At 50.7% G+C, this 15,424-nt stretch overlaps 1 protein-coding gene across 2 annotated transcripts in view; it reads left to right on the top strand.

Moving 5' to 3' along the window:
* The window catches only part of FOSL2 (FOS-like antigen 2), a 22,276-nt gene extending 7,284 nt beyond the window's left edge, over window positions 1-14,992 (top strand). The window contains exons 2-4 of one of the 2 annotated variants that reach the window (XM_006835175.1): window positions 6,463-6,714; window positions 10,929-11,036; window positions 13,337-14,992. In XM_006835175.1, coding sequence (XP_006835238.1) covers window positions 6,478-6,714; window positions 10,929-11,036; window positions 13,337-13,855 — 864 coding nt within the window. In that variant the 5' untranslated portion in view covers window positions 6,463-6,477 and the 3' untranslated portion in view covers window positions 13,856-14,992. The remainder of the gene's footprint in view (window positions 1-6,462; window positions 6,715-10,928; window positions 11,037-13,336) is intronic. The other variant, XM_006835174.1, reaches the window with a different exon arrangement.
* The last annotated feature ends 432 nt before the right edge of the window (window positions 14,993-15,424 follow it).

Here is a 15,424-nt window from a genome sequence, read left to right as displayed (position 1 = left end):
CTGTAAATCTTTACAGAGGCAGAAAGCCTCATCTTTCTCCTGTAGAACAGCTGGTCATTTGAACTGCTGACCTTGAGATACCACTATGCTACCATAGCCCATGTATGGAGTAGGAATCTTTTTAGGAAAGGGAAGTGTCATATATCAGAATACTTAAGTGAATTGGTGAAAAGGGCTGACCAGGTTACTCTGATGCTCACCAGAAGTGTGAGACTCACTGATTTACTGTATCTCTTCCCCACTCTGAGGATGGTACAAGACTGAGCAGTGGTTCATTGTATTTGCATAGTGTTGATATGAATCTGATAGCAGCCCCTCCACCACTGTCCCAGCACTCTCAAAGTTTAGGTAGCACATTTCCTCCCCTTTCCCTTTCAAGTCTAGGGGTGATCATAGTTTCCAGCTGTCAATAGACTCGGATGCCCTAACAATCCTTGTTGGTCCCTTAAAGATGCCTACATATCTATAAGGAGCTTCTCCTTCAAGCCTCTTCTTTTGAGCCATCTGGGGCAAAGTCTATTTTCTGATGGATCCCTGATTGGTCCATAGGTCTTTGGACAAACAGAAACACTTCTGTAGAAAAACAGTCATCAATTGTAATAGCATCAGGCTTTCAGAAATATGAAAACACCCATAAAATGTATGGCTTGCGATAGAGAAACAATGACAGATACATTCAGGCATGACGAATAGAAGGTAGTTGGATCATTAAGAAATGAAGTCTGCATTTAACCTTTCAAGGTTGGGAGCATGGGCAGAGAGCAGAGTTTAAAGTCAGGTGATCTGGGTTTGCATTCAGGACTGGGAAAACGTGGATAGATTGTTTGGCCACCCTGTTCCCCAGCCTTCTCTTTGTCAATCCATAGTTACTTGCTGTCCACACCTCCTGCAGGATGTTTTGTGTGTGTGAGGATAAGTGAGCTCAAGTATGTTCAAGGACTTCATGAACTGTCCAACAGTCAGATGCCACTTTGGGAGTCAAGCCATCTCTTGGTGTCACTCTCAGGGACCAAATAATGGGCAGGATGGACAAACAATGAAACTGGTAAAGGCAGGGCAGTGAGGTCCTAGAGACTAAGAGATGCAGGGAGAAGGCAGTCCAAGTCACTCTTCTCATCCTCACCTCATTCTCTCTTTTCCTTCCCTTGCTTAACATCACCTCTTCCTTAAGATGAATGATGGTGCTGAGGCTGTTTGTTCAGCAGAGAATTAATGATCTCAAATTGTGACAAAGTCACAAACCAGACGAAGTCAGTCCAGGCTTTCAGGAGACCAGTTGGAGAACGGATATTCCAGTAGGGAACAGGTAATGCAATGTCCTGGGTAAGGAGAAAAGCTTGGAGTCAGAGAGGCCCAGCTGTACTCCCAAGCAGGAAACTAACCCATTAATCAGTTCTCTTGGGCAACTTAATCTCACTTGCTTAATCTGCAACTAGGGAATGATGCCTGCCTCATATACTATTGTGAGGATGATTTGAGACAATCCCTTTAAAGCACTCAGCAAGGTGTCTGACTTTTGGTAAAGGCTCAATAAATGTTGGTCTCTATGCATGTGAACGTTGGACAGTGAATAAGGAAGACTGTAGAATTGATGCATTTGAGTTGTGGTGTTGGTTGTTGTTGTTGTTAAGTACCGTGGAATCGGTTCTAACTCATAGTGACCCTACATAGGGTTTCCAAGGCGGGAGCAGAACGCCTCATCTTTCTTCCGCGGAACCGCTGGTAGTTTCAAATTGCCAACCTTCAGGTTAGCAGCCCAATTCGTAACCACTACGCTACCAGAGTTCCTTAGGCAGTGGGAGAAGCACACCAATTTTATTGAGCAGCCCCACAACAACTTGGATACAGGATGCTACGGAGTAAAAAGGGTCTGGTGCTCAAAGACCAGCCACAAGGCCTGCATAGAGGCTGGGGCTTCAGCCTTGGAGTTCAGGGACTCAAGCTGATGAGTGTGAGCCTGCCCCTGGGCTTCTGGATGAGGGGAATCCTTCACTTATGATAATCTGCTTTCTTATTTCTTCTCTTTATTCTTTCCTTTCTGACCTGGACATGTTGTTGTTAAGTGCCGTGGAGTCTGTTCCAATCCGTAGTGGCCCTGTATAGGGTTTCCAAGGAGCTGCTGGTGGGTTTGGGCTGCTGACCTTGTGTCAGTGTTGAGCCTATAGCACCACACCAGGACTCTAACATAGGAGGTAAAGATGGTCCTTTAGGACAGGGATCATTCCTACCTTCTATGTAAGCTCTAGCCAGAGTGTTTTTGTGAAGTTGAATGGGATATAGCCACGCCCATTTGTTTGCACATTGTCTATGACTACAGTTGAATATTTGTGACAAAGACAGTCTGTCCCACAAAGCCTAAAATATTTACTATCTGGTCCATTACAGCAAGAGTTTGCCAAACTCTACTCTAGGCAGTTGGTGGGGGCCACTTGGTCCTTTTAAAAGCATTCTTAACCCACCCAGACGTCAACAGGGTGGCACAAGGCAATAGAGCATTTGGAGTTTTTGCCAGGCTGGAATGTCACACAGCCATCTATAGTCTTCATTCAGGTTCCCAGAGGAGGAGTCCCAGGACAGCCAAGTTAGAGCCCGGGTAACCCCTTCCACCTCCTCACGCCCAACACCCACCCAGTATTGCAGCACTTACGCTGAAAAAGCTGAGAAATGCCAACTTAGTTTCTGTTTAATATGAACTCATTCATAGAGACCCATGACTTTTGTTCTAGGTGACATTTGGTAGATTCTGGGGTTCTGTTGGCACGGAGGAAAGTCAGGCTAAGGTCTAGGGCCACAGTCAGCTAACTTACTGATCTCTACCACTCCACACTGTCACTTTCTGAATAATACATTCCTAGCGGAGACCAGACACATCTGCCAGATCTAATTTAAACTTTTGTATGTTTCCCAGAGATGCTCCTCTTGGAGACAAAAGCATTCTTTATCAGCCCCTCAAGTCCCCTCTGGGGATAGGACATTGTTTTCCTAGCAGTTTAGAGCCAGTGTGTTATCCCCGTGGCGTTACCTCTGTCTGAAACAAGGTGTACATGCATTTCAGAGGCAGTCATTACCTACTGCCTTGTTTTTATTGCTGTCTTGTTTTGTCTAGACCAAGCTGCTGGCTGCAAGGGATCTGGCTGATATGTACTGGGGAGCACATTCTATAAACGTACTGTCCACAGAGCAAGTAGACTGGAGGGCCTGACGGGGACCATCCACTTATTCCCTGTTGGTGTTAAGTGCCATCGAGTCAGTTCTGATTTGAGGCCCTGTATAGGGTTTCTGAGAAGCAGCTGGTGGGTTTGAACTGTCGACCTTGTGTTTCACAGTCCAGTGCTGATCCTATAGCTCCACACCAGGAGCCCACGTATTCTTTATTCCCTAAGGGATTTTAATCCCCAAGATTTTTTTCTGGCTTCCTCAAATTTAAACCAAGAGCGATTTTGTTTGTTGGAATGCAAAGTGAATTTCTTGGGTGCTTTCCTGAGAGAACTCACAGTGTCTCCCCCCCACCCCCACCCCCACCCCAGAGGTGAAGTCACATCAAGTCATTGTACTGGACCCCTGGGTGTACTTCGGCCCCAGGCTTGCCTGCTGAGACAGAACCTGACTTGGGAAGAGAAACGGAATAAAAATGTTGGGTACTTCCCTGGAGTGGGAAACTGGCAGTTCTCCCAGGAGCCACCCCATGCAGAGCACAGAGATACTTACAAAGATGATGCTATGATGATAGTACTACTACCTTCCATTTGTTTGGAGCGGTAGATCTCAACCCTGACTGGCTGCACAGTAGAATCTCCTTGTTGTTGTTGTTAAGTGCTGTCAAGTCGGTTCCAACTTATAATGACCCTGCATAAGGTTTCCCAGGAGCAGCTGGTGAGCCTGAACCGCCGACCCTGTGGTTCAAACCAACCTTGCAGTCCAGCACGCTAACCCACAGCACCACAACACCAGGACGCCAGAATCTCCTTAGGTGTTTGGTTTTCTTTTTAAATCATCGTCAGCATGCCACCCTAGCCCAATTATTTTAGAACTCCAATGGTGAAGCTCAGCATTTGTGTTTTTTAAAAAGTCACTGGTTAGCACTTTGCAGTCTGTGATGACCTCTTTTTATAGCTACTTATATACCCCTGAGCACAATGCAGTGAGCTTGGTTCCAGTTGTTGTTGTTAAGTGTTGTTAATCGGTTCCAACTCATAGTGACCCTATCTAGGGTTTCCAAGGAGTGACTGGTGGGTTTGAATCACTGACCTTGCAGTCTCCTTTATAGACTGGGAAATGGAGTCTTCAGTGCTTCGCCAAGGGCACTGCACTTGGTGAGTGAGGCAGGCCTCAAACCCAGGACTCCTGACAAGTACAGTACTCTGCTCCTCCCCCCCCCCATGCCTTCAGTTCAGCAGGCTAAGAGAAAAATGGCTTCTGGGATTTGGTGCTTCTGCACATTTGCATCCATGCCCACATGTTCTCAAAGACTCTGCCTCCTCACAGCCCAATTCGAGTTACCTTTTCACGCCTGTCTTTGAAGACTATTTCCCACTTGGATTCTTCTTTGTCTGCTACACCCTTCCCTCCTTTACATACACACATACTTCCTTCTTTCAGTAAACTCCTGAAAAAGCTTAGTTGCCTTTACCTTCAGAGGTTCAAGGCTAGATGAATCCATTGCTCTGTTTAGCAATTCCTCACAGAATCCCAGGATCCATTGCACTGAGCGGCTCTCCTCATGAACTCCCAGGATCTGTTGTCTTGGGTAGCTCTCCTCATAGAATCCTAGAATCTATTGTGCTTGGCAAGCTCTCTTCACTGAATGTTGTTGACCTGAGACCCTGGACAGTTTGGGAGATGAAGCAGCCACATTCCACATATCAAGACCGAGGATAGGTAGGGAGGAAGGGAGGGAGGATCCCCAACTCCCTTATGGTACCCAAAGCTTCGCTTTACTTACACAACAGGAGCATATATGTCTTCAGGGGCAAAGACAGTGGTGTTGGCAGCTGCCACTGCTATTGACTGACTGGGCGAGAGTTAGGTGGAAAGATGCCATAATCAAGTCCCAGCGAGGTAATGGTAATGGGATTTCAGTTGGGGCCAAACAGACCTATGTGGCCTCCTTCATGAGAGGGGAGGTTTTCAGGGACCCAGGAAGGTTGATCAGATGTACTTGGGTATAGATTTTCAGGAAGAAAGAAGCAATGTTAAAGAAGTTTATGTAGCATCTTGTTTAAGAGCTCTGGCTTCATGGTCAGGCTGAAGTAGGCCTGCATTCTGACCTCACTACTTGTTAGCAGTGTGTCCTTAAATAAGTTATTGGATCTATCGTAAGCCCAAATTTCTGACTCGAAGATGGAGATGATGGTTCTTACCTCAGAGGAAGAGTTAATGATATCATCTATGTAAACCACTAACATGGTGCTTGCCATTTAGTCATTGAGCGCTAGCTATTAGTGTTGATGTTATTAAACCACTAGGTTAGGGAAGAAAGTGTTGGAGAACCTTTTTGTGGACACAGGAAATACTTGAGAATGAGTGCCCACCTGGGTTCCATTGGTGGAAGCTGAGGTGGGGGTCCTTGTCCTGAAAAGTGGAAGACATTTTTCTTCTCCCTCTTCAAACTCACCAGTAGCCTGATGATTGAGGAGCACAACCCCTTTTAGTTTGGACTCTGGCATCAGTTGATATTTTAAATAAAATACTTCCTGCAGCATGTCCCAGGAAGCCCTGTGCCATGGTCTGGGCATAAATTGAGAGAGAGGGAGAAAACTGAACTAGCAACACCAGAGTCTCCCACAGACACATCTGTGAACACAGATAGATAGATACAGAGATAGGCGGTGTCTGCCTCAAGCAAGATGGGGGTGGGAGACGAGGAGGAGGGTCAAGGACAGCAAGAGGAAGTCTGGCCACAAGCACTCGCCACCACTTCTCAGTCTTAAGGGTTGGAAGACACTGAAAGGACCTGGTATTTCTCTCCTGGGTCTCAGTCCCATTTTGAAACTGTTTGGAAAGTGACAGATGCTAGCACCAGAGCTTCCTTGTGATCTTTCTTGCTCCTGAGTTGCTAGCCTTTAAGTCTCCTCAAGGTGTCCTGAGACAGCACCCTGGGGAGTAATTGACGGGTGACTCAGAAGATAAGGGGGGATCCAGGTGGGAGGGCTGCAGAGAGAGTGTGCTGAATGCAGCAGCTAGGAACTGGAAGGTGTTTGGAATACAATACCATCTACCTGAGGCCCTGGGGCTGGAGCTCCCAGGACCTCAGTCGGAGAGCCGAGAGTAGCTGCCAGAGCTGATGTGAGGCCCCAGGAGTGTGAAGGCTGCCTGTGTCTTGGGTGTGCAAACAAGTCCACCTGGTGTCCTAACTTTGCTATCCAAACTCTGACCCTGCTTGTTCTGCTGGTTTCACCTCCTGCATCTGCTTGTCCTCTTCTGCTCAGTAACAGCTCAGTAGTATTTTTCTTTTCATTTCAGAAATTCCGGGTAGATATGCCTGGTTCCGGCAGTGCCTTCATCCCCACCATCAACGCCATCACTACCAGCCAGGACCTGCAGTGGATGGTGCAGCCCACAGTGATAACCTCCATGTCCAGCCCGTACTCCCGCTCACACCCCTACAGCCCCCTGCCGGGCCTGGCCTCTGTCCCTGGGCACATGGCCCTCCCACGACCTGGCGTAATCAAGACCATTGGCACCACCGTGGGCCGCAGGAGGAGAGATGAGCAGGTATAGCTCAGGCTGTGATAATGGGTCACACCGGGAGTCTTTGGGGACCTCATACACACAGATTGCAGACTGGTGGGAACAGGTTAAGGTTCTGGGAGGACTGGGAAGAGGTGAGTCTGGGGACCAGGAGCGCATCATCCTCATCATTGGAGGCAGAGCTGGAGACCCAAGGGTCACGTCTAGCTTGGCCATCTCACGCATGTTTCTTAAGAATCTCTGAAACTCAGTTTCCTCCTTGCAAAATGGCAGTAATAGTACCCATCAGATAGACTTATTGCAGTTCAATGAGATCATGTGTGGGAAAGCATGTTTAAGTGGCCAGATGTTACAGTTGGGAATGACAGGTTATAACCGGCCTATAGCAGTGGCCGTTGCAACATGGGACAGGTGGCCATGGAGCCCTGTCTGGGGGCTCAATTGATTCCCTCCTTGGCTATCTCCCAGGATCTGGTGTAGGCAGATATCCAGCTGACTGAAAGGGTCACACTCTAAGCTGGTACTGCCCAAATTACTTCCCATGCCTTCTGAGCGTCCCAGGCTCCAACCTGTAGCAAAAGTACAGTGACTCTGGGTGGTACTTGGGAGGTTGGGAGGTAAGACATTAGCCTTTTTACCTCAAGGGGTTCAGCTTTGAGAGGGAGTCAACCTGGCTGGGAGGGAAGCTGGGAAATGGGGTACCTCTGCATTTTGAGTATTGGGGAGATGCTGCCTAAATGCGGAGCCCCCCCCCCCCCTTTTCCTGGCTTCGCTCCAGCCAGGTTGAATGAGATGCTGAGACTGAATGAAAAGTGTCAAACATGAGCCCCTCAGCCCCAGAAAATCATAATCGTGCATACTTCTAGCAAGAAGGGAATGTGTTTTTCAAAGATCCCATCTGTCCTTTCACAAACAGTATAGCTAAGGTCCGGACATACCAGCCTGGGGTTGCACAGCAAGTGAGTGGGAATGTCCAGCTTCCTGGATTCCCTGAGCAGGGCTCATCATGTGGTAAATGCCACCTGGAGCCCATGGAGGGGACATACTTGAGCAGCGGAATCCTTTCATTTTTCAAATGAAATGTTAACATGGAGAACTACTCCCGTTTCAGCATTGGAACGGTTCCCTATTTCATCCACCGTCCATCGCCCACTCTCAGATTCTCAGGGTCCTTCATATCCGCTACCCAATCGTGCTCCCCAGTGAGTAGCCTGTAGTTTTCAGGATACTTAGAATAACCTGGAATTGGACGTTATGCTCAGAAGCTGTGCTCCTCTGAGGACAAAGCTGGGCCTGTGTCCACTCCTTGTTGGTTTGTTCGGCTAATAATGGGCCCACAGTACAGGGGGACGGAGGTTGTGTAACAGATACTGCAATGGATACAATTCACAGTCATGTCTTGGTTTTCTGCTGCCGGGTTTCTGACCCATGTCCCCCTCACTGTTGCTTTCTATAATTGCAGTTACAAATATTGCAGTAGTAGTGATCATAATACCATTTACAAATAGGCTTCCTCTAGGGAGTCCAAGGCGCAAAGCCACTGATGAGCTGGATCCTTCCAGGATGGAAGTGACCCCTGAGTGAGAGTCACCCAGGTCTTTGAGGATGTCCTCAACACTTCGCTATCTTCTGGACCCAACTCACACCAACTTTAAAAGTTTAAATTTTGGGAAGGGGCTTTGGAGATCATTTTTCCTAGTCTTCCCTCTTGCACCCATTTTACAGATAAGGAGGCTGAGACCCAGAAAAGAGAAGGGCCCCGTCCAGGGTGACACAGTGAGTTAGTAGCTGAGCCAGGCCTAGAATCCACCCCCTTTACTGTGAACTCTCTGATTTTCCCACCACTCCACCTAGGCGTACCCTAAGACAATCTGTCTGGAGAATTTCCTTCCTTTTCTTTGAGAGGGAGGAGAAAATACAGAGCAGTTTTATTCCACATCAGCTAGGAGTTCAGATGATCAGATCATCCAGCCGCTCTGAGAAAGCCTGAGCATAGAAGTCTAGAGCTTTGGCTATTGGCTTTTTAGTCCCAGGGCCTTTTTGTCTGGAGCCTACTTCTGTTCCCCCCATGGGGGTGGAGCCTTTATGGGGAACCAGCCTGGTGCCCTAGCTGTCCTCCTGAGCCTACCCAGCTTCCCTTTGAGGAGGCAGGGAGGGGAGGGTGTGTACAGCTTGTGGGTGTGTACCTGGTGTGCTGACGCACTCAAGCTGTAGCCATGTTGATCTTACCGCCCTGAATACTTCCCATGTTGACAACTCCACAAGTTGCCTCACACCTCGCCAGATGGGGGTGGGAGGAGGAAAGACTTCTAGGCCAGCTGGGAGGCAGAAGGTACTCAGAAGCAGCCAAGAGGGAAGAGAGGCTGAAAAGGACGAAGCCCTGTCCTCCCCCTTGTCTGCCCTTTACCAGTGAGGGATTTAGGGGGTGCTTGCTGGAACCCTCACTGGAGCCCCATTGGCCCTTTCAGGGGTGAACGTGAATCCAGGATTGCAGCAGGGGCACAAGGCTCTCTTGGTAACTCTGTCGGGCACAGGTGCAGACAAGTTTAGGAGCAGCAAGTATTCAGGGCCTCTGCCAGTGGCCTCATAACCTTGGCCAGGGAGCCTGCCCCCACATGGAAGGCAGAGCATGAGTCTGCTGACTGGTTCTCAAGTCTACTTAGATACTTTCAGGCCTCAGACCAGCAGAAAGGAAATCTCTATGGCTTTCTAGCACTTTCTAGAGTAGAGAAAGCTTCCACACTGTGCCTCATTTGAACACACCAGACACTTTATGTGGAAGGAAGAACAGAACACTGGCACATTTTCCTGAGAATTAGGTGCAGGAGCTCTGGTACCCTGAGGCTATAGGGTCAGACAGACCTGGGGCTTCCCTCTCTGGTGCTGTGTTTCTGTTCGGGACATCACAGTGACAGATCTCTAGGCTTCAGACCGAGTCCCAGGGACTGACCTGGCCATCCAGGAGAGGGACGCGTTCTCTCCTGAAGTAGCTGACAGACAGACATCTTCCTGTTCCCTCAGAGGGACTTGGCTCTCCCCACCCCCGATGTGTTCCTTGGGGGCAGGACCCAGGTCTTATTCTTCTTGGTCCCTTTAAAGGCCCCAGTACTTCACTTGGCACATAGTAAGCAAGCAGAGAATGTCTGATAACTAAAGGAGTAAGTTGCCTGCCCTTTTAGGTTGCTTTCGCCTTTGGCTTACAGCCATCTCTGGGGGTCACAGCTCTCGTGGCTATCTGTCAGCTGAGTATGAGTTGGGGGTGAGACTGGCAGGTACCTTAAGGATCCTCATTGGAGGGAGCTAGACTGTGAGCTCTAGGAGGGACTTTGCTGGTTAATACACAGATAGAACCCAAGGCCCTTGAACTTTGCCTGGCACACAGAAGCCTCTCATGTGTTGAATGAGTGAATGGGTATGGTGGGCAGCAAGGTTTGATGTACCTAATTGCTCCTCCTGCTTTTTGCCCATCTTGCCCACCCTTGCACTGTGCTAGTCATCTGAGGTTTGTCCTCTGGGATGGACTGTGAGTACCAGGTACTCCAAGACTGGCAGAGGAAGTTGGGAGTGAAGTGATGCACTGACTGTGAAACAGTCACCTGCTGGCAGTTCTTACCTGAGTGGGGGCTCCAGGCCCAGCTACTTACCCAAACAGGGATAATGAGGCTTGCAGAGCAGGCAGAGTGATGGGGAAGAGTAATTAGAAGAAGCTGTCTCCATGGGTGTTGCCAGGCAGGTTGGCATGAGGGGATTCTTGGGGAAGCTCTCTCCACTTGAGCTCTCTGGCCTGGGTACTGAATCGTGCCTGGCCTGGTGAGTCCCTGACCCACTGTCTTCCCTTACAACAGAGCCATCCCTTTCCAGGGCAGGCTCAGTTCACAGCATCCCCACCCCTGTCCCCAGGCAGCTAAACATTTGTGGGCTGCAAGACCTGGGGCCCTGGACCAGGCCACACTCCACTGGCCCTCCTACCTTCTCCTCCCCAGTTACAAAAGGGCTTCTTAAGCGTAGTGGTTACAAATCGGGCTGTGAACCTCAAGGTCAGCAGTTCAAAACTACCAGCTGCTTCGTGGGAGAAAGATGAGGCTTTCTGCTCCCTGTTCAGGGTCGCTATGGGTCAGAACCGACTCGATGGCACTTAACAACAACAACAACAACCCTACTTATAGGGCATATTTCTAAACAAATGCGTATGAATGTTTTGGCCCAACCTAATCGTGCTCCTCAACCTTGGGTTCTAGCTATCTCCTGAAGAGGAGGAGAAGCGTCGAATCCGGAGGGAGAGGAACAAGCTGGCTGCGGCCAAGTGCCGGAATCGCCGCCGGGAACTGACGGAGAAGCTGCAGGCGGTGAGGAGACTGGGTGGGGTGGGGGCACTTCTGGGTGGGTCCCTGTGAGGGCCCCAGGGCTCCTGGCCTCACACCTCCTTTTTGTCAGTGGTGTCAGGACTATTCCTTCCGTGAGCACACTTGGCTTAGCAGTGTGCTGACTCTAAAGAGAGAAGGCGCTGGCCTGTGGCACCAACCTGGCCCAGAGAGAGAACTAGGCAGCTTCTTGGGCCTGGCACCTTTGTGCACTCAATGTCGGAGCCGTTTTTGCTCTCAGGTCTGCTGGGGGTCCTGGGTGAGAGATGGTACTGAATGTCAGCCTCCCTGGTCCTTGGGAGACCTGCCCCCTCCAGAGCTGCTGCCAAGGTTCCTGCTGCTATCGTCCGTCTTCTGGTAGGAGCAGTTCCAGGCTGACTTAGTAGCTCTGCCTTGGGCTGGGAGAGACCTGGCCTCAGCTCCTTAATCTCTACAGAGGTCTGGGTGCTCCCTGGGTCCTGATGGAGAAGGGTCATGTCAGTTGAGGCTTGTTTTCTTGGGGTTTTCTCAGCTCCTGCATGGGCAGGAGGTTTCCCTGCTTCTGCTCTGCACCTGGAGCTTTGGTACCTCCATGCTGCCCTTGGGAGTCTCATGCTCATGCTGCCTAATTATCCCAACCTGGGTGCCCACAGCCCTGTCCTGCCCCCTTGAAAGATAGACATGACCAAAGGCACGTAACTCTTGGCAGAGCCTAGCCCTTTGAGAAGGGCTGTATGCCATGGGGAGGAAGCCTGGAGCCATGACTGACTCCCCTGGGTGGAATGTTCTCAAAGCCAGGAGATGGAAGAGACTGTCAATGGTTCTTAGGATGACATTCCTGTCTTCCACTCTGCTGCATCTAAGAGTCATGTCCTCGGTGTCTGCTCTGAGGGCTCTTTACCAGGATAGCCCCCAGGCCTCCCAAGCTCTTCTGCTTTCTGCCCCTCCTCCCAGAAACCTCACATCCTACTCCCCCGCCTCCCCCGCACCCTGTCCCAGCCACCCAGGCCCCTGAGCCACATCCTCCACAGGAAACCTCTCATAGCTCATGACGTTCATCAGACCCTTGAGACAGATGGAAATTATTTTTCACTGTGATATATGCTGTATTCCTCCTAGAGAAACTCTTGCCCCATAATTCTGTGTTCCTAAACGGGAATCCGTGTTGGGGGAAAAGTGGGGAGGAGGCTGGTGACGTCTTTTCCTCTTCCACACTGTTCCCTCCACATGCATGCGCTCGCTTCTGGGGCTTTGCATGGGGGCAGGGTTGGGGGGAGCTGTGGTGTTGGCTGTGGTCCTGGCATCCTCATGTGCCCTCCCAGACTGTCAGTTTCCACATCTGTCCAGCAAGGGGGCTGAACTGAATGTTCTGCAAGGGTCCTGAGAGTCCTGAAACACATTCTTCAGAAATGTGAGCTAAAAAGGATAGATGGAGGGGCATGTGTAATAGTCCAAGTACTCACTGAGCAGTTATTCTGTGCTGGCCACAGGAGTGTCTCAGACTGGATCTCTGCTTTCATGGAGCTCGAACTGTTGTGTCTATGTGTCCACAGAGGGCTGGCATGGGGTTGAGGAGGTAGGAAAAACAAAAAGCTGCATGTTGTGCCCTCTTCTCCAGGCTAATCTTCCTACTAATTACCCCCCTTGGGGGCATCCAGGGAGCCGTAGTGGCACTGGGGTTAGACATTGGACTGCTAATAGTAAGGTGAGAATCCACCAGATGAAGCAGTGTGCTCCTATAAAGATTTACGGTCTCAGAAACACTAAGGAACAATTCTGTTCTGTCCTATCGGGTCACTATGAGTCAGAATTGACTCAATGGCAGGAGGTTTGGTTTGGGTTTTGGTGGCACCCACAGGGCAGGCAGGAGAGCAAAGCAGAGTGCAAACTCTGGAGTCAGATACTTTGGGGCTCAAATGTAGACAACCCTACCTGTTTGCTCTGTGAGTTTCGGCACATTACTAAACCTTTCTAAACCTCAGTTTTCTCATCTGCAAAATGGGGATTGAATGAGTTAATGCCTATGACATGTTTAACACAGTTCCCAGCGCAAAATAAGTGCTCAACCAGGGCAGCTGCAGTTGTTGTGCACCCCTCATCCAAACAGAGTGTCCTCCTATCTCAGCCCTGAACCTTAGAGATACAAGGAATCTCTAGCCTCCAGGGGACTCAGAAGCGGGTGTCTGAGGTCAGCTGTGGGAGCAGATACTCCCAGGGCCCTCTGAGAACATGGCTCATCTTCCCGCATCTCCAGCGGCAGCTTCCTGGCATGTTGTTCTCTCTCACATTCCCCTCTTCCCCTACAGGAGACTGAGGAGCTGGAAGAAGAGAAATCTGGCCTGCAGAAGGAGATTGCCGAGCTGCAGAAGGAGAAGGAGAAGCTAGAGTTCATGCTGGTGGCCCATGGGCCGGTGTGCAAGATCAGCCCCGAGGAGCGCCGATCTCCCCCAGTCCCTGGGCTGCAGGGCTTGCGCAGTGGGGGCGGTGGAGTGGGTGCTGTGGTGGTGAAACAGGAGCCCTTGGAAGACGACAGCCCCTCGTCCTCATCAGCAGGGCTGGACAAGGCCCAGCGCTCCGTCATCAAGCCCATCAGCATTGCGGGGGGCTTCTATGGGGAGGAGCCTCTCCACACCCCCATCGTGGTGACCTCCACACCCGCCATCACGCCAGGCACTTCGAACCTCGTCTTCACCTACCCCAGCGTCCTGGAGCAGGAGTCCCCAGCGTCGCCCTCTGAGTCCTGCTCCAAGGCCCATCGCAGAAGCAGTAGCAGTGGGGACCAGTCATCAGACTCCTTGAACTCCCCGACTCTGCTGGCTCTGTAACCCAGTGGATCTCTCCTCCCTAGCTCCGGAAGGGGGCCTCATCACTGCCTCCTTCCCAGGGACTAGCACCTTCGAGCACTCCAGGGCTGTGAGGGTTAACAGCCTGCCGAAGAGCTTCCCGGCTCTGGGGAGACCCCGCTGGGATTTGGCCATGAGGCGTTGAAGGACCTTGGGATGATCTCTTGGAAATCATGGGACCTCTTCCCTCATCATTCATCTTGCAAGCAAATCCTGTTTCTTGAAAAGCCTTGGAGAACTTGGTTTAGTAGACTCAGACATCTCTCTGGTTTCTGAAGATCCTGAAGCTGGTCTGGACCATACCTGTCTCTTTGTTACAATGTTGTCTCTGGAGTGATGGTGCCCTTCCCATCCCCACCCAGCATGCTCAGTGCCTTTTGGTTCCACCTTCCGTCTCATGGCCCTTTCCTTGCTCCAGTGTCAATCTTACTCCTTCTTGGTTATTATCAAATTTGCCATGACATTTCATCTGGGTGGTCTGAATATTAAAGCTCTTCATTTCTGGAGCTGGGACAGCAGGTGACTCTTCTGCGGGGGCTGACTTGTCCAGATGGGACAGTCAATGTGCAATACAGAACATTCACTCCCCTAACACTGGTCCACCACCATCTCCAGAACCACCAATAGGGCTCCCTGAGCTCACACATAGATGCCACCATCACTGTGAGGCTCCAAGGACCATTCCTCTCCATCCTTAGAGACAACTCTTGGTGGAGTGGCTTGGCCAGAAGATAGGGTGTGAGTGAGACAGTCAGGGCACAGGTTGGGTTTGCCAAACGCCTAATTACCAGGTCAGGAATAGTGCCAACAAAGCCACACGGTGTGCTAGCCAGCTTCCCTTCACCAGGTGTCTTGAGCTGAGCAGGGCGTCTCCTGTAATTACTGCCTCTCCATTTCTCACCTGGACCCTTCTTTCCAGACCAGGGAGGCGTCCCTCCCTAGGAACCACACATGGCTCCAAGTCTCTGCCCTTGCCCGTCCCTGGCTCTCGGGGTGACGCCACCCACAGAGGTTTAATGAGCGTGGGCCTGGACCCTCCTCACATTGCTGCTGGGTGGCCCCTCCCCAAGCCTCAAAGGAGCATTTACTGTGGATAGAAAAAGCAGGGAGGGAGGCAGGTGTTTGGAGTAGTGATTGTCTCAGCCACTGCCCTAGCCCCTGGCTTTCCCTGCCCTGGCTGTTCATTGGTCTCATTGAGGCAGGCACTAGAGCACACGTCTGAACTCTGTCTCAGCCACTGCCCTAGCCCCTGGCTTTCCCTGCCCTGGCTGTTCATTGGTCTCATTGAGGCAGGCACTAGGCCCTTTCTGAGCTCCGTGGTCATCTGAGAGAGCCAGTGCTTTCTTTTTGTGATTCCTCTCTTCTTTGCCTCCTCACCATCAGTCTTCTCTTCTGGTCCAGTCAGTGAGTTGTGAACAGCTGGCCCAGAGCTGTTGCTATGGCTTATGCTGGATCCCTGGTTGTCAATGTGGAACCTTTCCCAGCTGCTGAGATCTGAGACGAGCTGTGTTGCTTCCCACTGCAGGGATCTGCCCCTTCCCACAGCAGGGC

The sequence above is a fragment of the Chrysochloris asiatica genome, unplaced genomic scaffold, assembly GCF_000296735.1.
Source record: "Chrysochloris asiatica unplaced genomic scaffold, ChrAsi1.0 scaffold00016, whole genome shotgun sequence".
NCBI lineage: Eukaryota > Metazoa > Chordata > Mammalia > Afrosoricida > Chrysochloridae > Chrysochloris > Chrysochloris asiatica.
The sequence above is the reverse complement of the archived record's forward strand: the minus strand, read 5'-3'. Positions and strand labels throughout refer to the sequence as shown.